The sequence below is a fragment of the Centruroides vittatus genome, unplaced genomic scaffold (genome assembly GCF_030686945.1).
Source record: "Centruroides vittatus isolate TY-2023 unplaced genomic scaffold, ASM3068694v2 contig_8, whole genome shotgun sequence".
In the NCBI taxonomy this organism is placed as follows: domain Eukaryota; kingdom Metazoa; phylum Arthropoda; class Arachnida; order Scorpiones; family Buthidae; genus Centruroides; species Centruroides vittatus.
The window spans coordinates 1,477,951-1,505,708 of NW_027122517.1; the positions used below are offsets into that span (position 1 = coordinate 1,477,951).

Here is a 27,758-nt window from a genome sequence, read left to right on the forward strand (position 1 = left end):
TTCCAACGTCTCGCGAGACCGACGGGAGTAAACTCTCGCTGTATTTCTTTCTTTCTTCTTTATACCTTCCGCGAGTTTCTCGAAATATCCGTCACGAAATACGACTGCTCTATTCCGGAATCTAAACAATTCTAGGACGATGGCGGCCGGAGTCCTTCCGGTAATTACGTCATCAAAGACGACGGAATCTCCATCGAAAAGTGGACCGTGCCGTGTTCCGACCTACGTATTACTAGAAACAATGGCAATCAATAAGCACTCGCTGGATGATCGCTGAACCGGAAGTAAAACTCGGATTTCTCTCTCTCGTATCCGTTCGATCGTAAGTCGATTCGGAGAGCTGCAGTCGTTTCTTGCTTCTCCCTCGGATAAATCAAATGTTTTTTTATTTTTTAAAGGAAACTTTGGGTCGTATTCCAATTATTAGCCCTTTAGTCTACTCCTTTGTAAGCGAATTATCCTCTTTCGCTCGGTCTACTTCTCGATAATGATATTTATACATTACTTCCCTTCTTTACCTCTTCCGACGAGAAGGAAGCTAAATAAATCGAATCAAAACTTCGCATTACAAATTATTATCGTGTTTTAAATATATTTGCGAGAGAAGCTAACGGCACGGAATTCTTTTACATTTTGTTTACGTTTTCAAATCGTATTTTTCAAAAATTCTATCCACGCACTTTATAATATAAAAACCACGAAAATTACGGGACAGAGTGCGGAGAAGAACGTTTCTTTACTAAGGTCCTCCCTCAGCACAAAAATATCGTTTTCTGTTTTTGTATATCTGACTTCTTTGCGCGCCCTTGGGTAAATAATAAAAACAAGCCCGAATTATTACATTTCAGATTCAATTCGGCATAGAAACTTAACTGAGATGTTAGGCAACGTATTGTGTGTCTCGGTAATTCCATCTCGTTCGCCAACCCTTCGACACCTTCGCGGGAAAGATTCGATATTTATCACGAAATCTCTAATTTCTAAGTGGTAAACAATAAAACTTACTCCCCAGTTTTCTTTGTCTTATAACAAAAGAGAATTTGTAAAGACTTTTTTACAAATATCGAATTACGAGTTCCACATCGACACGATAATCGCGTGTTAAGGCTCGGAAGCCACCAATCCTCTCTTCCGTGACTTCGACCCATCGTAATTAATAAGCTTAATAAATAACAAGTCGAATGAATTTTAACGACGATTTTAATAGATTCGACTCTTCGTTTCCAAAAAATTACATTTAGAAATTAATTTAAAATGGATGTTCCTTACACCCGGTTCGGTAGTCGGATTACGAGAAGAATAATCTGGCAATACATTAATTGTCGAGGTCGGTTCATTCGCCCATTTTGGGGTAGCGGCGGCAGATCCGATTCTATTAATAACATATGGCAGCGCTGGTTGAACGGGAGGAATATTCGCCTCGAAGGACCGGTTCATTTTCCGGTTTGTCTAGTCAAATCGCGTCGTAATTAGCCAGCGTAGGACCACGTTTCGAGTAGATATTGCCGGATGAGGCGCAACATCTCTCGTCGTCATCGCGCCTGCATAGAAATGGAGGAAAAACTATTTTAATCCCAAAGAACGACGACGATATTCGAAGAATCGATAGATTATTACCACCGCGTTTAAGAACATTTCCGATAGATGGCGACACGAAAAAGCTTTTCTAAAAAATTTTATAAAACCGGCACGAGATTTTTAGTTCCGAATGTGAAGTATTGAACCGGAAGTAGACGGAGATCGATCGAGAATTTATCTGGGACGAACTTCCGGTCGGGATTTTGGGGGATCGTCTAGGACGAAAATATTCCGTTTTAGGAAGATTTGTGTTCGCTAGATGGCGGCGTCTCGGCTTTGATTTATAGTAGTGGATAGAAACGGAAACGGAAGTGGATAAAGCGGAATGACGAGAGACCCGCCGTCTCGGTTCTGTCTCCGCGCTTTTTCTTTACTAATAATTTTCGACATTGCCTTTCGTACATTACGCGTCTTCTTCCCTTTCCTCCTTCGTCGGTTTGATAAAACTGACGAATGATAAACGAAGATAAAAGCATCTTTGCCACAAAATTTTCTAATTTATATTTAAAATCGATTAGGTTATTTATTAAATGATTTTTTTCGATAATCTAAATTAATAATTCTGTTCGCGGTAGTAAGAAATCTGCCATCGAGGTAATTTTTCAACCCTCTTTTATGTCTCCATCTGGTGACAAAAAATGCAAGAGAGAAAATTCCGATTTATAAACACCAAACAACCGAATACTTTTTTAATTTGAAAATGGCCAAGAAACGTCTCATTTTCATTAACATTTTTTATTTGACGAAACTGTCATTTTTACCACCCGTTAAACGAATATTTGAAAGAGATAATAATTTCCGAAGGATTTATCTAAACATTTATCACTCGACTACGACTTTTGCTCCACGGATCCTCACTTTCTTACTTATCTAATCGAGTTTACATTTTAAAATTTACTCGCATTTTCGAATAAACAAGTATTTTGCCATTCTTCAAATTTTCCTTCCGCGAATTCGATACGTAATGGCGCTTTGCAATGCCACAAAACTTTCCTTTTCACTAGACAAAATAATGCCGGATTGTAATTTCGTGATTTTTCTTTGAAACTATCGAATGCCCCTCGTACGCGCGTTTATTTTAAAGCTATTTTTCGAGGTCGGATCCGCGACGTAACAGGCATGTAGCCTAAACGATCCGTTCTTCGTCAATGAGGCGTTTAAAAATCTGTAAAAACGGATAATTAAATTTGTAACAATATTCAGTTCTTGGTCGTAATTATTCTACTTTTAAATATTTCGGTACACGTCTACTCCGTTGTAAATACTCGTTGGAAGACCACATTTCTCCACGGTCTTGGTATGATACCGGAGGCATTCGAGGCATTCATTTTTATACCTTACGGTGACAAATGCTAACGATTTAGCAAGAACGACTTTATAATCATTTATTTTAAAATTAAAACTAAAATTGTAAGTTAATTAAAGATTGGTGGAATAGAGTAAGAAGTGATCGGTTTGCGAAACAATACAGTAAACAGTAACAAAGCGAAGAGAATCTGCAAAGTGCGCAAATGCGGTATTTCGTCTCTCGACTTTCTAAGTAGGGATTATCCGGAAGATTTTATAAAAGGTTCTTATTAAATTAGTTCGGTTTGAAGGTCATTGCCACAGTTCTACTTGTCCCAAAGTGTAAACACGTAATTATAAAACTCAATTGTGAAACTGGGAGAAACGGGGTCGGCCGGTGACGTCGAGAGCGAACGATAACGGATGATGCGTCAGTTAATTCGAAATGGTGAGGTCATCTTTTAGTCACGGACAAGAAGCCGGAGTTGCGTCACTTCTGTTTTTAAACAAAGCGACGAATATAGTCTTGTCAGAACCGAATATCTAAAATCTCAATAATAACAATGGATTTATTACACCGCACTGATCCTTCGCGAAAACTCGTATGGTTCGCATTATTCGCTAGCGAATTTTATGTAAAGTTTCAGTTATTTTTCGGCATTTTATTTAAAAAGTGCAATGGCCTAATGTTTGAAATCTCGTCGTGGTTAAAGTTTAATCGATCGATACAACAATGTTTTACAAAAGGTTCGTAGCAAATTTTCCACCGTGGCCCGCAAAGTCACGCGTATGACATATGTGGTCGTGATTCGTTTCTAATTATACACTTCGAAATAAATAAAAAATATTGTCATATTGGGTATATTTTATAGACAAACCAACGTGTACCATTGCGAACTTTCTTAAAGTCATCGATGACTAATTGGTGAAGATTTAGTGACGTCGTGGCCGAGTTCGTTTTGGAAAATCCTTCACTGAGCCCAGCACGCCTCGGAGACGATGAGCTCGATGACCGATCGACGAGATACGTCACGATTAATGGTTTACGTAGCGTAGTCTTAGAAACATTTTGGACAAAGCGATGATTTCGGGAAAACTCTTATTATTCGTATTAAACGATTACATTTCTGCCAAATGCCCTGTGGTTCTACAATGGAGGAACATCACACGCTTCGATGAAGTTCATTTTACTGGAAATCGCGCGAGTAGTTCGATAAGCTGTTTATAATGATTTAAATAAAGCTTTCGTTTAATTATTTGTTTAATTTCAATTATTTTCCTTGTTCGTAGTTAGTACGACAGAATCCACTCTGTCGAAATGATAAGCTCACATTTCCAGTGAAATCATTTTATCTGGTCACACACAAGGAATATGAAGACAATCCGTAGAAAACAATACTGTGTAGAATTTTTACGATATTCGATTGTTTAAATATCGCAATTCAAGTTTTGGTATGTCCGAAAATAAGCCGTTTTTGTCCCACCATCTACGTGATTTTGGCGCGATTCATTTCAATATTTCTCAATGACGAAAAATTATAATAACGTGGCGAGAAAAGATTCGTCGTAATTATAAATTACAATATTGTACAGTACGAGTAATGTTATACGATGCTATCAATTGCTTTATTCATTATACATATGTAATGAATAAAGCGATAACTACGCATTAAATTAATGCACCTAAGACGATTGTCTCATTGTATAAAATGCAATCGTAAATTCCGATCTCAGAACGACGAGATATCTCCATTCGTGTTTCTTACCAATTACCGGGATGGGCGTTTTTACAAAATAGATAAGTTATCTGTATTACCCGATTATATTAAACACGGAACGAACGGTTTTTCTATCTAATATAATCATATACGCTAATTTTATGGGTGACACTTATTGCAAGTAATACACGCTATTTAATATAGAATTATCGAAAGAAAGTAACGAACAAAATCTTTCAACACCAAATTGTCGCTACGTTTGACTATTAATTAAATCTTTAATGTTATTGTATTTTGTGTAGTTATTGTATTCCGAATGTATGTATAAAAGTGTACGTTGTGACGCAAGCACATTGTCATAAACTAAAGACGAGGAACCCATCAGTTTATTTTTATAACTTTTTTGACAATTCTTCATAATCGAATCCGGGCGAGTAATCCCAGGAATATTCCGAGGGTAGACTGTCTTAATGTGCCCAATGTTTTATAATAAATCTATCCGCAATGAAAGATCCAAGCCAAGGTCCGTAATATATATAGATATATTAACGCTTTTCTTCCAGTGGGCACTAAGACGACCTCTTTTAGCGAGTCCTTTATGGGTTCGACCGGGCCCACAATAGAGCGGCTGGGAGGTGAGGGACGAAACCGACGTATACGCCCAGATAATCCCGGACGGGTCGAAAAACTCCCAGGAATTTTTCGACCCGTCCGGATTCGATCCCGGGCCTCCAGAGAAGTAGGCTGCCATCTATACAGTGATATTTCGATTTTCGTCGATAATCCGTGCGAAAACAATCGGCGAAATCCGAAACCGACGAAAACCCGGGCAATTATTCCCATATGAATCAATGTAAATCCAATTAATTCGTTCTAGACACTCTAAAATACGTACCGAAAGCATATTTTACAGAAAATATAGTGTTTAATCCTAAAAACAATAAGAAATGAATATAAAATGAATAAAAGACTAATGTAGAGCAGGGCCGGATTTACCAATCCAGGGGCCCTGGGCACAAATTCGGTGGGGGTCCCCCCTTTAAGAGTAGGAAAATTTGATGATTTAGAAAGTTTACACAAAATACTGTACTTTCAACTAGATTTGAACTAGGAAGTTGTAAATTTCATTTAAAAATAAGGTTATTGTAAACAAACATATATTTTATAGCGTAAAACTAATTATTTTAATTTAACTGAAAAATACTTATGTGAAATTTTTTCCCGAAATTTTCCGTTGTTTCATAGGTTTTTTTCCCGGGTTTGGTTTTCTCTGTCTGTTGCCCTCATGATTAGGCCACACTAGGCTGTCGCGGTAATAGGAAAAAAATTATGTTTAAACATAATATTTTTTTAGTTTTGTGGGGGCCCCGGGCACAGGCCCCAAATGCCCTTATGTAAATCCGGCCCTGATGTAGAGAATCAATGAACATTTACCATGGCATTCGAAGGGCTGCTAACTCTGAAACTTTCTTTAGTCCCACGATGGAGCTAAAAGGAAAGGAAAGCGATGGAATTGTTTGGCTAGACGCGCGGGGTAATGCTGACATAACGAGAAACAACGCCACACTGAGGACGAAAACGCGTGGATCGCCCTTTGATTTCGCAAAATTAGCAGCGAGGTTACGTGGGCACGCCGACAAACCCAGACCAATTTTTCGCGGAAAAAATTGACGAAAACCGAGGTATTACTGATATTGCATGTATTATGCATATTGCTTTAATAGAAACCAGATCGGTATCATAAAGGCAGAAGATATACGAAAAATGCCACGACCGTGCAGCACGTTGTATGCCCAAATCGTCTATCATGCAAGCCGAATCGGGTTATTTGGCAACACTGAAAAAGTTGAGTTGAAAATGGTCACGTCCACACGGAAGTGCGCCGAAGAGAAAACACGACTTGGGGAAAGATTCCTTGTGACAGAATATACAAAACTACTAGAAACCTTCTGAACAACAACAACGGTATACGGATCTTCGTGTTCCAGCAGAATCCAGGGGTTTGATTTGCCCAATAAATTTGCTCGAGTGGTGCAAAACGTTGCCGACGCATGGCAGCCCGACGAACGCATTGTTCGCCCACACCACCGGTCTAAGCCGGAGTAAACCGTCGCTTTGACACAGCGTCCGAAGCCCGCAATGTCTAACAAAAGAAGCGATCTGCGCGGCTCTACAGCGCCACATCGCGTCTCCTCACCAGACCCCGGACATAATCGACCACTCCAAATTCGACGTCTTACCACATCCAGCGTATTTTCCCGGCCTATCTCTTCCGCGATTTTCGTTTATTTGTTTGTTTAGTTAAGTTACGGCAACGGAACACTTAGGCGATCTGCCAAGGGGATGCCTTCCGGGAGGTTTTTTAAGGGTAACTGGCTCCTATTCGGGCGTTACGGTGATGGAGAAAACCCGGAAAACTTCACGCGGCTAGGCGCCAACCCACGACCGAGCTCCCAGTGTTCGGGAAACGGAACCGCGATTTTCGTACATTTGGGTCGCCGCGGTAAATACTTTGGGGTGACAATTTGTCTCCGATTAGAACGCGCAAAGGGAGGCGCATCACTTGCATCCACACCGGCGAAAATACTTACGGGACCCTTAGACTCGGTATCGTGCCGAAAAAATGCGCAGAGCTCAGGCGAGACCGTATTGAAGATTAAAGTCCCGTCCTGTATGTTTCTCCTCCGTGTTGCATTTGTCACTATTTTTATCGTAAATCATTTAAATCCGGTTTTCATCCGATCCACATTAGGATATACGTAGGCGGAATATATTAATAAATCAGAAACCACCCCCGTTTAGTTGTATTTTAGAACACTAGAGGGCACGCGTCCAACGAAAAAGCCATCGTTTTCGTAATGTTTGTCAAGCGAACAAATTAACACGGTTTTTCGTTTCGAAAGTGTAAAAATAACATTGTAAATCCTGTTTTGCGGTTATTGCCAATAGCCATAACCGCAAAACATTCGACGGGTTGACCGGTTGCCGGTTTTTGGCACCAGAGCCGCGCCACGACGGAATGTTAAATTGTGTAGAGGCAAAACACGAATCAACGAAACACCCACAGAATCTAAGAGGATATTTCGCAAACGAGAATCGTACCTACCAGTTTTCGTTAATCTGGCACCCGGGAACAGATAATAAAGTAGATAATACGTCGATATCATTATTGTTAGGGTTTGAAAACGATTACGCATTCTCTATTATAATAATCTTTTTAATTTTTTACAAATCATACACAAATTAGAGATAAAGCCGTATTTTATTATCGGGGATAGAATTTGCAACGCAAGCGCGAAAACCGGGAAGTTGGGAAGTTACGGGAAGAATAATTAAAAACATTTTATCGATACCACAACAAAATAATGTCTGACAGATGTTTCTACCCAGCGATATTTTATTTATAATAGTCAATCGATAAATTCAGGTCGATCGCGGCTTTTCCGGAAATTGCCGCCAAATTACCAAACTAAAATATCAATTTCAATAGATAATAGAGCTACGCCGCGGTACGGTACACCCAGAGAATTCCGTCCCGTCGGTCGGCCGGCTCCTTATATTCGGGTCGAAACACCCTCTTACCATTTATTTTCTATTATTGGCGGCGTATTGTTTATTGGCCGGGTCGGACTTTGGCCACTTTCGGTTTTTATTTAAACTAAGACGAAACGTCTACTCGGCGGAACCAATTTTCCACCGGTCTATATTTAATATTTGGACGACGGTCGGGCTCCATTTCTCTTCCGGTATTCGAGGACGGAGCGTCCTCGAATACCGGAAGAGAAAGTCGCCTCCATTTTTCATATGGCAACGACAGAACAAACGCCTACGCCAGAGACTCACTTTTAGTGTGTGTAAGCGCCGGTTAATCCGACTTTTCTCTTCCATCTAATGTTAAATACCGAGAAAGTCTATTTGTCAGTTTGAAAGAAATTCCTATTGGTGTAGCGCGTGCGCAATTAAATGTTAATTATTAGCCATAATTTCTCGTATAAAGCAAAATATTTTTATCCGGGTTGTCATTTCACGAATTTCAAAGTGTCGACTTAACGGCGATTTTCGTGTTTTTTAATCGATTAACGTTAGCACTCCGTTAAACGAAAATATCGTAAGGAGTGACAATAAGAGGAAGGCTACACTTCTTTCCGTCACTAATAGACTTTATTAAATTAACGTCGATACTTTGATTTCCTCCGCCATCGACAATCGTCGCGGGAGACATTTTCCCGCTATTAACGCTGTCGTTTACCATTCGGAATCCCCCGCGATAATGTCGGCGCTATTTCTCGTTAGGGAAATTTACCCGGACCGTTTTCGGTAAACGTAAAAGATGGTCGAACGGACGGCGGGGACTATTTCGCGTTACCACTCCGTATCCGGGTTGGGCCCGGATTAAATCGGATACTCCGTAATCGGCAAATTCGAATCGATTGCCCGGATTTAACGCGCCAGTCGCCACGTTTATAGATAACGCCACGGAAGGACCCGCGGGACCGCCATTTCCATTAAAGCGGCCTTGGGCATTGACTAAATTACCTTTACTCTCGCGTCGGAAATACAGAAGACCCAATCACCGTTGGGTGGGCATCCCCGTTCCTCTTTGAAAATAGCCGGAGAACAAACCTTAGGCGCGTGATCGAGTCGAAAAGGAAATGGCTCCGGATGACCTCCAACTAGAGGAAGGAAAACATCACACCTATACCCTCTTCCTATAAATAACCATTAAATTATCGCCACTCCAAATTGCCTCTTTCGTGCCTCTGCCGACAGAGGCACGAAAGAGGCAATTTTCCCAGTTCGAAAGCCCTTATTTTAAAAAGCGCGCCCAGGCGCCGTTGGATAAAAGGACGCTTCCTCTAGAACCCTGGACGGGGACGAGTCCGTATCGATAAACGCCCTTCTCGGAATTCCACTCGGAAGTGGCGTTAACCAACCGGAAACCCGTCCTTGCGGGGTAGAGTTAACGCCCCGGTCGTCGATTTCCGTGGTTTGGCCTAATTTCGGGACCTTAATCGACCGCCGCATTTAATTTCAAATTAAGAAAAATTCCTGCGTATACACCACACTGCCTACTCGCACCTTCTTTACTAATAGGACCGATTATAACGGCCAAGTTTCAGATTAGCAGAGATAGTCTTAGTCAAAAGTCAAAACCAGGTCCGAGAGACAGCGTATACACAAAAATGCAAAACAGCAAGGTTTGCGCAAAGGTAAAAAGTATAAGAAAAAAAATTCTCCCGTTAACTAATTTGCGTGCGAATTACAAACGACTTGTAAAAAGGATCCCGATTTTAACGATTTCGTACATAATTTACATCCTTTCCGACGTCGAACCCATCACCCGTATAAAAAATGTCTACCGATCGATGGCATTAAAAGGGGGGCCTTTTAAAAAAGTCACTTTCCGAAATTTAAAGAGGCTTAAATGAAGCTATTCAAAAATTGGAAAAATCGATTCCGTTTCTAACGTTCGACATTTTTTCAAGTTGGCATTCGGTCGACGCCATTTTCGTTTACGGAGGGAAGGGAATATCGACTTCTATAGAAACCCTGGCCTTTTTCGGCGAAAACTAGACGCGTCGCGCCGGAGGAGCGTGAGAATGCGAATTAAAAACAAAAGTGCCACAGGTAGGTAACGACGCTATTGCGGTTTTCCCCGATCACGTTACAACTTTCGGCATTGGGAAAACTAGGTAGAAGAGACTATTGTTGTTCTTCCGCGTGGGAGACAACACCGTTCGGAATAAATGTATTTTTTTCATTTTTACAATATTTTTTTCTTTTATTTTGATTCGTTACAGCAATCAAAACTTCCATCTTTTCGTTTTATACTTTCATCAACGAAAGAACGTTTCATTCAAATCAAAAGTATATTAACAAAACAAAATTTCGGATGGTAACGGAGCGTCGATTGAAATTACAATTCGTCACTCGAACGAAACCTTAAATAAACAGGAAAGAGGAAGACCGACAACTTATAACTCGCCTTTTCTTCTTTCGAGACGACCCCCTCTTTATTCTTAAATCCAATTTATCGGCCGTGGCTGGATTGACAAATTCTCGACGGGTCCGAACCGCCACCGGCCAAACCGTTAGTACCGCAGCCAGAAAAGAATGCAAAATTCTATCTAAAAAGCGCGTTAAAAATAGAACTTTTTAATAATTCTAATTAATTCGTTCCTAAACGAGAGGAGATTTTCAAAAGCGTAAGGAACCATCCCCTTCCTCGCTACGTTAATTAAATAATTTTAAGTTTCGATTTTCGTTTGTATCCGGCAAATTGCCTTTGCCGTGTTAATAAATTCGCAAATTTACGTTTCTACCTCACAAAAATATCGAGTAGGCTATTGGAAGAAACCGTTGCAGAATTTCGTATGCATAGTAATAGAATTTTCCTTTAAGTTTCCCTTACGACGACAGAAAATGACCATTAACGTAAAAGTAACCAGGTTTGGGCCAGGACTGCAGATGATTCTGTAAAGTAACCTCGAGTCTCGATTAGCAGTCCAGGTACATCTCCGGGGGATGGAATTAGTCACGTGTTCGAATCTCGATTAACTAATGGGAAACGAACGGCTTTACTGCTAAAATTTAACTATAACGTCGACAAAAACGAGGGGATGAGACTAGATTCCAAATCACAAGCATCGTTCTCTGAAAATGTGAGGAACTTGGAACGAAATATTTTTCATTATTTACACAAAAAGACAGTGGTTTTCATATATATTTATGACGTACAAAAGACGGGACCGGGATATAAACTGCGTCGAATGATAAATTAACCACGGATAAAACTATTTTATTCTGGTACAAACCGTACCCAGGTCGACGAAGGTGTGTATAAATTTACCAAATCATTAAATCACTCTGTCACAGGAACTATGTACGATTAAATAACTTTTTTAATATAACACTGCGATATTTCACACAAACTCTCATACCTGTGCTAGGTGTAGACGATTGGAGTTTTTGAATTAAGAAGTGCCGTTATACAAAAGTGGAGCTTTTATTTAAAGGTGTATGTACTCTTTAGACTATGATACGAACCGTAGGTACAAATGTTCGATATCACAATGCCAATTGGAATGATTCGATAGAAACATCGACGTTACGCTAAATTAATTGAAGTACGCTAACACACCTGCAGCCCTGTTCCCAAACTTTATATTAAAACTGGCGCACGAGAAGAACATTCGTTCGTCAGACACTCGCACTCACTCGTACACAATAAGCGGAATTACGATGATTTTTTCCTTTTATCATCTTCTAATTTTACATAGAAATTGATAAAATAATACCAATTTTAGGCCAGAAGTAAAAACTTGGAAACCGTAAAAAGCCAGCGACGATCAAAAAACGAAGAACAACTCAATAACCGCACCATACAAAGCAAAAATGTTCGAATATGCAAAATATATTACCGTGACGATGGCCATTTTTTAAATATATCGATGTGGACACAAAGCCAAGCAAGGGGAGACCATTAATTTATATATGGCTACTGCTGCATCACGGATACTAAAACTTCTACGCTACCCAAACAGGTGCTACTACTTCGTCACGTTTCTTCCAGGTGCTACTCTTCTTCCGAGTCCACCATTACCGAAATCGCTTTTTTGGTAACTTTCGGACGACCCCCATCAACACATCTTAGACACTGTTGCAATGTTGAACTGCATTAAAAAATAATCGATGGAAAATGTAGTAGTTTCCAAATGTATATATGTATATATATTATAGAAATCGTGACGTTACTCCGCGAAGTGTCCAAAAGAAGAGAGTGTCGAACGGAAAGTAATTACGAGATAATATCGTAAATTCGTCACGTTTTCGTATCGTAACCATTATTTAAATCTGGAAAGAAAACGTTTGTCTAAGTAACACTTTCCTCTCGTTGTTCCCTTAAACGTGCAAAATGTTTAGTTTCTTCTCTAGAAGTTTGTTTTGCACCGAGAGTTAAATGCCTTTTTTGGGCCACGAAACTATTATATAAACATTTTGGAAATATTCAGGCGGAATTTACAATTGGGATATCATTTGTCGTCTCGTTGGGATGGTGTAGGATCTTCTGTATTAGAAGAAGGCACTCGCCTTTCTCGAGGGAGGCCGCGAAGCGCGTGTCAGTTGATGAGCTCCATGGATACGAACTTCTTCAAACGTTCCAAGTATTGTCCGTACAGCTCGACGTCGTTGTGTCCCGCACCTTCCACCCACAGAGGCTCCACAGCCCGGGGGCACCGCTCGTATATTGCTAGTCCGTGAGAGAAATCGATGACTTCGTCTTCGGTACCGTGGATGACCAGAACCGGGGATGTCACTTTTGGAACTTTGTCGATACTGAAAGAAATTTCGACAATAATCAATAAATATGGCACTTAAAATGTAATTACAGACATTTGTAAACGTAATTTCTATATTAACGGTTTAACCCGTAAAGAAAACCGATTTCTACACTTTTAACGAATAAATACTCGTATATACCCGGATAAGAGCTAACAAGACACTATCGTTATTTATTGTGGCATCGTCACAACTCCGGGCTGAAATGTTTCTCGGCCTCAAATTAGTAGTGACTTGCTCCTGCGCATCGTACTTTCCCTGTCAGCAATACAGTCGTGCCGGTCATCTAACTCCTTTCGGGGGAAAATTTTTGAATTGAAATAACGTGACTTCCAGTGAAAACCGGAAGTTCGTATATAATTAATCGGGGATCCCGTCCCGAAGCTTACCACAACCTGTCTCGATTTTCGTCTAGTTAACGCCGTTCTCGAGATTAAAGGAAGACAGAGACCTACGGATGACAGTGGAAATTTATGTCTACAAGTTTTTCAAATTGCAGCCTAACAAAAATACTCAATATTCTTTCACTATTAAAACGCCTGACTCGAAGAAAGATTTTTCCCTATCCGCCAAGAGTTTAGACAGGATTAGTGAGGAGTCCAAAGAATCTCAGCCAGACTATATCCAGGCTCTGTCACCCGCATCCAACCACGCTTTCGTATTGTCATTAAATTCTAATGAAAGTGGATTTATTTTCCAGTGACCATACGAAGGAAAAAAGCCCATTATCTTCTCCTCTCGGAGCCATGTTTTTGATCTATTTGATTTATTTAACGGGGATGGCATACATCTTTAGCATTTAATTATTATAGCGTTGCTACACGATAACTATTAAATTAGTATTTAATTGTAATTGTAATGTAATATAATTAATATTACAAAACTAAATAAGTTTGTGGCTGGGATTCCGTTTTGTTGCCACATCATCTTTAGAAAAACGTTTTAAATATCGCTTTTAACTTCCGTAATGAGAAACGTTGTTATTAATTCATTTAAAAAATATTTAAAATTATATTCAAAACTATTTATTCTTGTTTAAATGATGGGATAGAAAGTGAGACCCAATCAGAAATTTTCAGTTTTATTCAAAAATTAAATAAAGTAATTTCGCGATTTCCATGCAATTACAGCGGTTAATTGATTTCGATTGCCAATTCAAAATTCTATATTCATAATATTGGTATTGGGTGAATGTTTTTACACAAAACCAAACTGAAAAACTCTGGTATGCAAACTTTTGCTTCTAGCTTTCTAACATCCAGCAAGCTACTTGATATACCTAAGTTTTATTTATAAATAAAAATTCTCTCTATTCAAAAGTTTTACTTGAAACTTTTTTACCAGTGAAGAAATTTCTAATGCTGAACTCTTTTTCACTAATGAATTTATTATTAATTACAAACTATTCTCTTGAATACCGCCTTCATTTAATATTCTATGTATAGAGAAAAAATTTAACTGGAACATTTCTAGTGAGATGCTAAGTAATTGGATTTTCTAAATTCAGGAAGTAGCTTAGTCTAACAATTATATCATTTTGTAGTTAGAACTCATTATGCTTAATTAAAGAAATGTAAAATAAGATGCTAATTAAAATAACTAAGTAAAAAAACATGCAAAATTAAATAATGGTTATGGGTTCATTACAGGTTCCAGTATTAATTATAAATCTTGTCATACAATGAAAACTGATCAATTCCATCCATTTGTGTGAGAGGCATTCAATTTTCCTAAGTAAAATAGGGATAAAATTCAAAATATACTCACAAAACATATTATAAAAACATTTTAATTAAAATTTATTAAATTAATTAAATCGAAAGTACTCAAATAATTTCTGGAAGATAATCTATTTGTACTGTATATATAAACTTAGATTATTATTGCTCCTGTAATTTGCAGAAATTTACACATTACTAAAAATTAATTCCTCGAGTATGTGAGACTGTTTACCAGACAAGAAAACTTTTTACAATTCACAGAGGATAACCAAAACATTGTTTGTTGGATCTATTAAGCTTATGAAAAACGAAATTACTTCGTGTTCCGTTTACTTCAAATATTATATCGATTAGTCCGATCCACGCCCGTAACCGAGAGTATTGCACCGCCGGAGTTCTGCATTTTCCCAATTAATAAAATTTTGGAAGTCCTATTTGAATTTAAAAATAAATTTTATGTTCTGGGAATATTTTAAACTGCCTTCTCAGAGAATTAGGTATAAGGTTAGTAATCCTACCTTGTAAAATCACTAATTCTACAGAAACATAAAAAAAAGTCCATTAAATATAATCAAGTTTTTTATAAACTAAGAATCAAACAAAAAATATTTACATATGATTAATAAACCTTTTGTTCCACTTTTAAGCACAGATACTAACTAAAACAGTTTACTGAACATTAAATGCTCAATCTTAATTTACACATGTATATTTTAAATTAAACATATATATTCTTTTTATTTTAAAAACTGACCCATGAAATTTTACTACTTTGGAAAGTTTACTTCTGTTCTCAGCATAATGGACTTCAAATGTAACTTGTTTTCACCATAAGTTATTTGCATCCACAGTGAGAAAAAACATATTGTGGTGTAGGAAATTGTGTGTTCTAGCAAAGAAATACAACTGACTGTACCGTAATAAACAAAATATTCACAACTTTTTCAAACAAAGTAGATTAATACTGCATGGATTTTGTAATATAATGTTACAGTTTTTATTTTGTATCAATAGAAGTTACAGAAATATTACTTATTTAAGGCCTCCTGCACTGGTTGTCAGGAGTACTTAAAAATGTATTCCAATGATGAGTATAAAAACCCTCCAAAAATATTGGGAAAAATTAATTTTTTCTTTCTGAAAGTAGCATTTCTATAAATAACAATTTACAGTTATGCTGTAAACAACCTATCCATAAAAATTTTCTCTTTTATATGCTCTCGTATATATATATATATATGTATACACAGGGTGTATCGATACGGCGATTACAAACTTTCGGGAGAGATAGAGTACACCTAGACGACGGGAAATCGCATAGCAATGCATAATCGGAAACGCTTTCCCGGTGCAGTAGTGACGACACGTAACGCAAGAAAGGAAGGACACGAACGGGGTGAGAAAACATGTTTATTATTCTTAGTACGGCAAAAATGCCGGGACGTCTTAAGCTGGTGTACGCGATAGATGTTGCTACGCCGGCCAAAGACGTCCCGGCATTTTTGCCGTACTAAGAATAATAAACGTGTTTTCTCACCCCGTTCGTGTCCTTCCTTTCTTGAGTTACGTGTCGTCACTACTGCACCGGGAAAGCGTTTCCGATTATGCATTGCTATGCGATTTCCCGTCGTCTAGGTGTACTCTATCTCTCCCGAAAGTTTGTAACTGCTGTACTGATACACCCTGTATATAAGTTATAAATTAAATATTTATTTATATAGCCTAAAGTATACATTTCTATAAAAGATAAATGAAGAGAATAAAAGAATACATAAAAAGATGACTATTATTCTTACATCATTTAGAAGAGTCACAAGATGTGTGTTTTCTTCATTTGGCTATATTAAATGCTTTAACTTTTACTTGTAATAATACAGATTTAATTTACTATAGTATGTGTGTGTGCTGATATGCACTTGCACTTAGTATAAACTTTCAAGAATTTCCTAACATTAAATGACTGCTGATATTATAAGTGATTATGTATATTAGAATACATAATCACTTATAATATCAGCAGTCATTTAATGTTACCAGAATTAGTATGGCCTACAATATATAAAAAAAAAAAAAACACATACATACACTTCACTTATTATAGAATTTGATTGTTGTTATTAGTATTAACCACTGCTTAACATTGAACATTAATTGTAATTTGCTCACAGTTTAAATTGCTAGCAGAATGTATTTAGTGGAAAAAGGGGGCTTAAGCCCTTCAAGTGAACACACAAAAAAATTAAAATTTGTTTATTCAAACTTCAAAATGTTTTTAAAAACATTTACAATGGTATGTAAGACTATCAGGTCTTTCGGGTCTTAATAAAAGGTACTTATAATTATGCAGATACAGTAGAGCATCGATTATCCGATTTAATTGGGGACTGGGGTTGGTCGGATAACCGAAAAGTATGAAAAAATACATTATTAGTATAGTGTATTAGGCCTGGTTTAAATACTAGCCTCCATTTCGTGGTCGAGCCAGTGCTGCCAGCTAAAACATGCAAAAATTTAACAAAAATAATAAAGTAGCCAAGACATAACCAAATATTGTGGCGCCACATCACTAGCGGACATTTGAATTTGCCGACTAGAATGCAGTCGGTTAATTGGGGGTCGGATAATCGATGCTCTACCGTATTTCTTATTTTTAGTTAGCCCACCCTAGTGTTGTTCTGGATTCACCACTAATTGCCAATATTTATTATTTTAATTATATGCTAATTGTTTTGTTATATTTGTTTATTATTTGTTACAGAAGTAGTCTTACATGCCTTGGAATAATCAGTTCCTAATAACAATAACAAACATCCTATTAAAATTAATATAAAAAGGATAAGAAGATAAGTTGTTAAAGATCTGACTGTAAAAAAAACTCTGGTAGCAACAACTTACCCGTTATCATTTTTTATATTCGGAAGGCAAACAATACAATGAATTACTATTAATTAATAAATCCTTGAGTTAGATATATATTAACTGTTTTAACATATTCTTTTAATGCCAGTCAGTGAAATGAGAATTTCCACTACTTGTAGATTTATTTACCATATTTTACAACATATAAAAAGCACCCCATTTCAGCTTAAAATATTTAGGTAAAAGTATTTAATGTTTAATTTAAGTCATCCTGAGTCTTTGATAATCAGCCCCAAAATTTTATTGTATTCTGGTTAAAACCAAAAGCAAAATTAGAATGCATTCTTTATTTATCAGGAATAAATACGAGTTTAAAATAAAGCATTTAAAATTAAAATAGTCTACATGAATATATTCAAAAGTTGCTTAGCTATAGCAAATAATAATACATTATGTTTAACTAAATAGTAATAACACTTTCATATAAAAGTTGGACTATGTAGGTGTTACCTGCAATCTATGAAGGCAATTTTCCTAAATATAGAAAAATTCATTCGCCTACAGGATATATTGATATATATCAAACATATGTGAGGTTGCAATATGCACAACCTGACAAAAGTCAGATTGTGTATGCCTGTATACTGTATTTTTACAGTACTTACCATATTTATTTCAGTTTTTGTTATCAGTTTAGGCATGTTCAAAGTAACTGCATTAATTTTTTTAAATTAATGCAGCGATGCATTAATTTAAAAAAACGGGAAATTAATGCAGCGATGAAAAGTAAAACCTTTTTAGGTTTTACTTTTCATCGCTGAACAAATTAACATGTGAGATCCTAGAAATGGGGTTTTTGTTGATAATAACGACAATCAAAATTTTAAGACAAGTTTCGGTATTTTGTCTCCCACAGGATCAGTAAACAGGAGATGATCGAATGTTATATCAAAAGTCAACAACCTCTCCTTTGTTTTGGGAAAGTTTCTTGGATAAATCCCAATAACTAATTGACGACACGTGAAAACATCGACAATTAAATAATTATGTGGTAATAGGAGTCGCATAACCTAACGGAGAGCATAAACAGCCCGTCCGGTATGTCTAATTCTCACGACTCTTACCGGCCCCCGACAACTCATCTGGAATGACATCGTGGCAGAGACGTCACCCAATCAAATTCCCACACTCGATGGGGATATAACAGGACAGCACTCTAGGTTCGGGGCGGACGTACCTCAAAGAGCTAATAGACGAAGCTCTACCCGCCAACTCTCGCCTCCCGACTCCCTCTGAAACAACCTCCAAGGAAGATCCACGATCGTCTCTCCGACCTTTGTATAACCCAGATCTGGAGACATTGGCCCCATAGAAGTATTTTACTTAGAGAATTGTACACAGTCTCTCTTTCAATCAACTTAGACTTGAGTCTTTAGTTTGCAGCCTATATAATTTAGTCCAATAGATGTAGAGTCGGATAAAATGTTGCTTATGCCTGTATGTAAATTTAGTGTATTAGTTTATTGTATTGTACGCTTTCATTCAGCTCATTAAATTGTTATTATTTGTTAAACTGATCTCGTGTGGACTTACTCGGAGCCAAACCACCCTATCGACTTACCCACGGCACTTCCCATGTTAGATACAGACCTTCTATTTAACTCTAACCCTTTGTAGCCATCCAGTGACAATCGAGCGGGCTTCACGAGTCTGACGCCACCATTTGGCGATAAGAGACCAACCCCCCTGCAAGGTGGCTTCTCATATAATTATTCCAGTGAACCGTGTAGTGTTTGTGTGGAAAAAGAGATTTTGGATGCTTTGCATATTCTGGCTAACTGCATGCACTTTAAATTGCTATAACCAAAAACTTTTTCTTGTACTGTTTTTTCCAGGTCTTTTTTCCTTAATTAAAGTTCTTTCTGATTCTTGTTTTTGATTCAAAGTATTTTGTTTTTTTAAGAGAATCTGTTCATATTTTGTCTTAGGGAGTGAGATACCTTGGCTTTAAATTTGGATCAATTGCTGATGAAGTTTGGGAGATCTGTCAATTGGTGCCTTCATTACTAATATTTTATCTTTTATAGGTAAGAGATATATATATATTTTTTTCGTTGTTGTTGTTTTTATTTATACTAGCAGATATTCCCAAATTTTAATCTAAATCTAATTTAATTAATATTATTTTGTTTTAATTTTGTAATTTTTATGTTGCTTTGTATGTAATACCAAGAGTTTTATATTTGTAAATAATTGTTTTTCTCTGCCCACATCATAGAGTGTATCCATTATGCTTAAATAAATAAATAATAATGCACAAGAGATGTATTATCTCTTGTGCATTATTAATCTATTCTTAAAAATCTATTATGTGAGCAAATTTGTTCTTTTGTAAGTTACCATTTGAATATATATTATTTTATCATTTTGTTAAATACCTTACATGTTAAAGTACTATTCTATGATTAATTCACAATTATTTACTCTTTATTATATAAACATTTAATAAGTTAATAGGTAAATGTTTATTTTAACTAAGAAATACTTTTGAGTATTTAATAATAATTTATAGTTTAATTTAAATAATTTGTTTCATGTAAAGATTATATAACAAACAACAATTATTGAAACTACTGACTGATTAATTTCATTACTAAAAAAGTTAAATTAAATTAAATATCCTTTAAGGAAGAGAAAGTTTTTGACTGTGAAATCCTATTAATCAATTATAGCAATTATGGCTTTCTGCCAAATATTAAAGATGCTGATGCAAACTCAATACGTTGCAATGCAAACCGAACATAGCTAGCCACATCCTTTCGAATAACAGATACATTAAATTAAACAATTATTATATAGATTAAATATTCTACACAAAGTAAAAATTATCATGTAAAAACAATGATATTTAATTTATTGAAAAGAAAAAGATCATAATATATCATTGAACCATTAAAAATGCCTTAATTTCGATTAATTTTACAAATTTTAACAGGTAAAAATGACTTACAGTTCAGTTATACATTGGGATATATTGTATATTAATTATTATTCTAACCACTTAATGATTTATGTTATATAAAAACATAACCAAACAATCTGCTGCAACATTTATCAGTATATATTAAAGCTAATTAATAGTCTAGCAGATCATTTGGCTATACTAGTGGATGGGGCGTTATGTAAAATCAATCAACTTTTGAACTGACGCGGGCCGCACACAAGAGAAAAGAGGGGGTACTGTCGGTAAATCACAATTCTTTATTCATATATAATTATAAATTAGCATAGGTATACTTAATATAGCTTCTGGCACTGATCTAAACGTAATATATCGGAAATATTTGCAAATATTAGTCACCGCTAGTTTTAAATTCGTTTCCATTTGTCTGTTAGTCGGTTTCTTGTTTTAATTTTTACTAAACTCATTGCAAAAAAAAACTATTTACAAATATAAGTTGTAGAAAATAACGTTTGAATTTTTGTTCAATATCTCATTAAGCTGGGAAATTGATATATTTATTCATATTTTATGTCACGCGGGCCGCAAAAATATTACTACGGGCCGCATGCGGCCCGAGGGCCGCGGGTTGCCCATCCCTGGTCTAGCAGATCATTTGGCTATACTAGTGGATGGGGGTTATGTAAAATAATCAACTTCATTTCTACACTTTGCATTTTTTAGTTAGTATTTGTCTTTCATGCTTAATTGAAAACACAATTGTTGATCAACGGTTTTCTTTAGATAAGCAAAAATGTTAATTCTTGGAATACATTATTATTGTATCAGTAGTAATCTAAACTATTACCATATTTTCCGGCATATAAGACGACCCCCGACTTTTGAGAAGATTTTCCTGGGTTAAAAAGCCGTCTTATACGCTGGAAAATACGGTAAATAAAAACCATTTATTAAAAATCCCGAATGTTAAAACATTTTAATTATGGTAAAAGTTGTTTTCAAATTTATCAAGTATATTTCCTAAATAAGACCAGTAAAAATGCAAATCTGATTAAAATAAAAATGAAGAAAAATTTTTACTAAAATTTAAATAAAGTTTAATTAATATATAGTTAAAGTTTAATTAATATATAATGATTTCATAAAAATTTTTAAAAAATTCCTCTATTTTAATATTTAATAACGTTTTTCAGCTATTCAGGTAAACTCATCAAAATTCTTCATTTTTCTTTCTTATTGTTTCTTTTTTTATTTTTCTCGATTAACGATCTCTAAGAGATATTAATCTTCCAATTGACTTTAGAAGATAAGAGAGAGAGGCCGACATCTCCGTATCAAAGGAAAAAGACTGAAGTATCAATCATTGTAATGGTACATCCGATATTTCGGTCACATTTTCTCTTCAATTAACAGGAACTTTTCATTAAGCTTAGTAGATTACAAGTGATCAGAATAGTTGTTAAATTTCAATATTTTACTGTTCCTAAAACATCAAGTTTTACCAAATGAAAAAAAAAGTCAAAATATATAGTATTTAAACTAATTCGGATAAATTTTTTTTTAAATTCAAAAAGCATACTTAATATAAAAATTTGAAAGGAACTCATATAGTTTTTAAGACATTCATTATTACCTAAAGAAACTCCACAAAGTAATAATACATTTCTTACCTCAATTTACACTCTAGTAATTTATTAGAAACTATTTAAAGTATATATAATGGAGAAACTTAAGGAATGACGATGGCAGGGGCTAACAGAGATTGTGAATTTAAAAGGAAAGACACCCAAAGAAAAATTATGGTGGTTCAGACATGTCATAAGAGGAAAGAAAAATATATTAGTAGGTCGTGAAGATGGAGGCTTGTGGAAGGCAAAGAAGCTGCACCAAGGAGATGGAAACTGAGAATGAAGAAAGACATAAAAGAAGTTGAAGAAGATATATTAAAGAAAAAGAACAAGTATATAATTAGAGAAAGCTTACTAAAAAACTAGACAAAGGGGTAGAGGCTGATAGAAGAATAATAATAATAAAAAATTTATTATATATATTACAGTTCACTTATACACTGGAATATATTGTATATTAATTATTATTCTTACCACTTAATGATTTATGTTATATAAAACATAACCAAACAATCTGCTGCATCATTTATCAGTATACATTAAAGCTAATTAATAGTCTAGCAGATCATTTGGTTATACTAGTGGATGGAGTTATGTAAAATAATCAACTTTATTTCTATGCAATTTTCGGAGTTAGTATTTGTCTTTTATGCTTAATTGAGAACACAATTGTTGATCAACAGTTTTCTTTAAATAAGCAAAATTCTTAATACTTGGAATACATTATTATTATGTCAGTAGTAATCTATACTATTAAATAAAAACTTCCGTTTATTAAAAATCCTGAATGAAATATTTTAATTATGGTAAAAGTTTTTCAAATTTATTAAGTATATATATATAGATATATATATATATATAATATTGTGATTAGACACTTCCCTGTGGTATTAAATCACGTAATAAATAATAATTGTCAAATCAATAGAAATAATGTAAAAGTTTTACATTTAAAAAAGACCCTTACAAAAGAAAATTTAAAGAGCATATAGAAATAAAAAAACACCCAAAAGAAAATATAGGTAATATTTCAGAAGGTGTTAATTGATCCTCAATTGTATAAATTAATAGAGAGGGCCTCCACGCATTGAATATTGTAATAACAAATCTAAGATTGCAGTCTAAGATAGTTGTGTGAGATTGTTTATATTAAACACTTATACAGTATACCATTTGGATAAACTGATACCCACCCACTTTAAATATGAAAAATGAAATTAAAACATAATTACTGGAAAAATGTAAGTTTTTTGGAACATCTTAAATGAATGTGTTTTATACTGTTAAAATGTATAAAGTTATGAAATGTTTTAAACCACAATAATTTATATTTTTATAATGTAGTGGATTGTTATATATACCTATGGAGGATAAAGATAGAAATATAGAAATAGAATTTTTAATGTGTGTCCTAATATAACATGCAAGTGTTTGTATTGTAGAAATCTTTTTACATGATATTTAAATGATGTCTTGTCCTTAATTACAATTTGTATATAAATTTTTTTGAACAGCACTAAAGAGGGGTCGGAAACAAACTAACCCGAAATGCATTTGTAGTTCAATTTTTGAAATAAAGCCGTAGTTTTCTGACCGGAAAGCTGTGACCAAGAAAACTTTTTGAATTAAAAGGACGTCATACATAGAAATTGATTCAATTGAGTTGATGTTTTTGTTACAGTAAATTGTTATTGTTGACAATGAAGAGCTCTAATTGTAATAAATTACAAAGTGTGAACGATATTAGTAGCTTGCTATTTGGGTCGATAATTCATATTGACGATCCAAAGTTTTTGCCTGATAAATGAAGATTACGAAATTAGTAATTCTAACGTGTTACAAAATAAACTTGGAGTGTTTATGAAACCGTGCCGGTGAAGATAAGGTTATTGAAAATGAAAAAGAAGAAGGAAATGTAATATCTACTCAAGGAGAAATTCAATGAAAAACTTTTTCCAGAAAACTGTCCTCTTTCCAGTTTACAGAAAAATCTGGAATTCAAGTAGAAATTGATTCGAATGCATGTTCAATGGAAATTTATTCATTATTTTTGGATAACGAAGTAATTAAAATAATTGTCTGAGAAACAAATAAATATGAACAAACAGACATTAGTAAGATTGAAACAAAACCAAAATCAAGCTATTTTAAATGGAAACCTGTTTCTGTTTATGAAATAAGACAATTTCTTGAACTTTTGTTATGGATGGGTCTTACAAGAAGACAGCCAGACGTTATCTTCTCCAATTTGAATGAAACTTGGTAAATACATAGCCCTAAACACAAATAGTTCTTTGTCCAAATAATAAGACCCACTTCTCAAGTGTTTCCAATGTGCTAAAATGGGCCTCTGGAAATTGAATATATAAGTCTTTGGAATGTTCAATTGTTATAATTGATATAGCCGAGTGGATAAGACACTAGGCATAGGAGCTGCTTGATATAGCTTCAAGCCTTCACACGTTCAGATTTTTTGTTTTTGTTTTTAATATGTAATAAAATTATCTTATTATTTTACCATATCATTAGCTTATTATTATTATTGTTATTCTTCATGCTTAAAGCTTATAAAAAGAAATTTAAAAAAAATGTGACATCATTTCCCATTTAGCAAAAACAATGTCTCTGTAGATTTAGCTGTTGTATGTCATTAAATAAAATTTTACTTCTTCCTATTAATTTCAGATAGGGTTATATTGTTATATTTGAAGTGTAACAAGTACGAGTGCATGAGAAAATTGTCTGTAATATTAACAATTAAAAAAATGCTGTGATTATGCTACTCTATCTTCATATCAGACTTGTCTTTTCAACACCTGAAGCTTATTCGCTTGTGTTGTCATTGTATGTAATCAAGAGTGAAAATATCTGAAAATAAATATGAAGAAATCAAAATTTTATTTAATGTCATACAAGAGTTAAATCTACAGAGACTTCGTTTCACTAAATAGGAAATAGCATGTTTTTTAATCTCGTATGTTATGAGCTGTAAACATGAGAAATAATAGTAGTAATAAAAATGCTAATGATACAGTAAAATAATAAAATAATTTTTTTTTTGAGTCCACCATTTATTTCTTTTTTGTGTTCCAGAACACCCTTTCACGACCGGACCTTTCCTTTGAGGCTGCTAGGCCGCCGGGTTAAAATAGTTCCTTTAAAAAACACATTAAAAACATCCAAATTAGAACAATAGTAAAATGCTTTTTGAACAGACTGTGTCTTCTTGGATCGATTAAAAAATTATCTAAGGACGAAATTTAATAATCAAAATAATTTTTAAAGTTACTTCGTCACCAGAAGGACACCAGAAATCTACATTAAACAGCGCTCCTCAAGTGGATATAAAAGTCTGGAAGTCTCCTACTGGATAGATTAAAATTGAAGATGTCTGTAAGATCTGCCAGTTTCTGAATTTTTACTTTTGTTCTAATTTGGATGTTTTTAATGTGTTTTTTAAAGGAACTATTTTAACCTGGCGGCCTAGCAGCCTCAAAGGAAAGGTCCGGTCGTCAAAGGGTGTTCTGGAACACAAAAAAGAAATAAATGGTGGACTCAAAAATGCTTTTTGAACAGACTGTGTCTTCTTGGATCGATTAAAAAATTATCTAAGGACGAAATTTAATAATCAAAATAATTTTGTTAAGAAACATTTAAAAAAAACTAAAGTGAAAGGTGCAAGTCTACATCGTGCAGTTCCTATGCCTAGTACCTTAACCATTTGTCTATTTCAATTATAAGAAGTGAATCTTCCAAAGACTTACAAACTACACACTCAATTTTCAGAGGTCCATTTTTCCAAAACTCTTGAGAAGTGAGTCCTGTTATTTGGACAAGGATCTGTTTGTGTTTAGGGCTACATGCTTGCCAAGTTTCATTCGAATCAAAGAGGACGTCTGTCCATCTCCTTGTTAGTGAAAGAGATTTAATTTCATCATACTGATCAACGAACTATGTCTATTTCTTCTGATATAGTTATTGTATTTTTGGTTAATTATTTAATTGTATTTGTGTAATTATTCAGTAAAAAATATATTTACTGCTATTATCATCTTTGCTTCACATTATTTTTTTAATATGCAAAATTTAATTATTATTCAGTGCCTGAAAAACTTTATTTGAACTTAATCACAGGTACACACAATTTAAAACCCATAAAATACTGTAATACATTAAATTAAATGTATTGCAGATGCATTATACAATATGATTTAAGGAAACTTCTGTAAATTACACCTATAAATGGCTTCTTCAGAAGTGTTACTGTATGGCACATACGTAATACATGGCAATCAATGTGGTAATTAATAACAGACTCAACTTACATAATACACATAGCACATTGGCCATGATTTAAACAAAAGTACAAAGTATTTTAGTATTTCATTAGCCTATAACCTTTTAACTATAATCATTTATAAATTTCAACCTAAACAAAAATAAAGTATTACCATTGTATTTCATAAACATAAATAAGAGCAATTATATAACTTAAAAATATGTAGTACTTGATTATTTCTTGTTCTCTCTTTTGTTCTTTGGAATTAAGCACAAAATTGCTATGAAGAACTTATCACATAGGAACACTTTTTGATGGAAAAAGACTGCGTATTTTCTATTTTTTACAAAAGAAAATGTATGTTGGGCCATTTTCCCCTTTTCGATCCAGTGTATAATATGACGAAACTGGAATGATAACTAACGGTGACCACTGAAGTAACCAAGTACAGTGGAACCTCGCTTAGTAAGCACCTCTTGTAACGAGTAATTTGCATAACGAACAAATTGTAAAAAAATGACTCGCTTAACGAGTGGCGAGAAGAGGGGAAGTCCCGGATTGTGCACTTACTACATCAGTCTGTGTTTAGCACTCATAGTGTCACTTGTAATCACATATTTTTCTAAACTTTTGTTCAGACATATTACATATAAACATCAACAACTGTAGCCTCTTATATAATAAGCATGACAAACAATATGCCAAATTCTTGGGCTATAATTAAATATTAGAAATTAGATAATTTGACTAGAAATAGGCAGTTATGCTTCCATCTCATATTGAATTTAATGACCAATTCCAAATTAAATTTTGATTTTTTTTGTTTTCTGCAAATCAAATTCGCATTCCAAGTTGGTTCATTCTGTGCTAGAAGAAAAGATAAAGATGATTCACACTCCTTAACAATGTATATTGTATAATTTTCTTTGAATAAGCCATTACACATAAAATATTTGAGTATTTTTTTTTGCACGAAACACATTATCATATTTTACATAATTTATATGGGAAAAATTGTTTCGCTTAACGAGTGTTTCGCATTACGAGTAAGATTCTGGAACGAATTATGCTAGTTAAGTAAGGTTCCACTGTATTTAAAAAATACAGGAGTAGAACTGAAAAGGTAAAACTAAAACTTTAAAATAAAACCATATTTTATTTTGAAGTTTTTATGTTTTATCCTTTTTTATTCGTTAACTTTTGTATATTTGAACAAATTTTTGTAATAATTTGCATAGTTTTATTTTCAAAATTATGTAAAACTAATAATTACCATAACAATTTTATAAAAGAATTTTTAAATACATTTTTAATAAAAAAAAGTAAGATGACAGTGAAACAAAAACCTATTATAATAAGAAATGAAAATATTATAGTTACATGTAT

General features: G+C 34.6%; 1 protein-coding gene across 1 annotated transcript in view; it reads right to left on the reverse strand.

Annotated features, from left to right (window-relative positions):
* Positions 1-10,335: 10,335 nt before the first annotated feature.
* The window catches only part of LOC136982005 (alpha/beta hydrolase domain-containing protein 17B), a 44,944-nt gene continuing 27,521 nt past the window's right edge, over positions 10,336-27,758 (reverse strand). Inside the window, exon 2 of the mRNA XM_067278440.1 lies at positions 10,336-12,920. Coding sequence (XP_067134541.1) covers positions 12,704-12,920 — 217 coding nt within the window. The 3' untranslated portion in view covers positions 10,336-12,703. The remainder of the gene's footprint in view (positions 12,921-27,758) is intronic.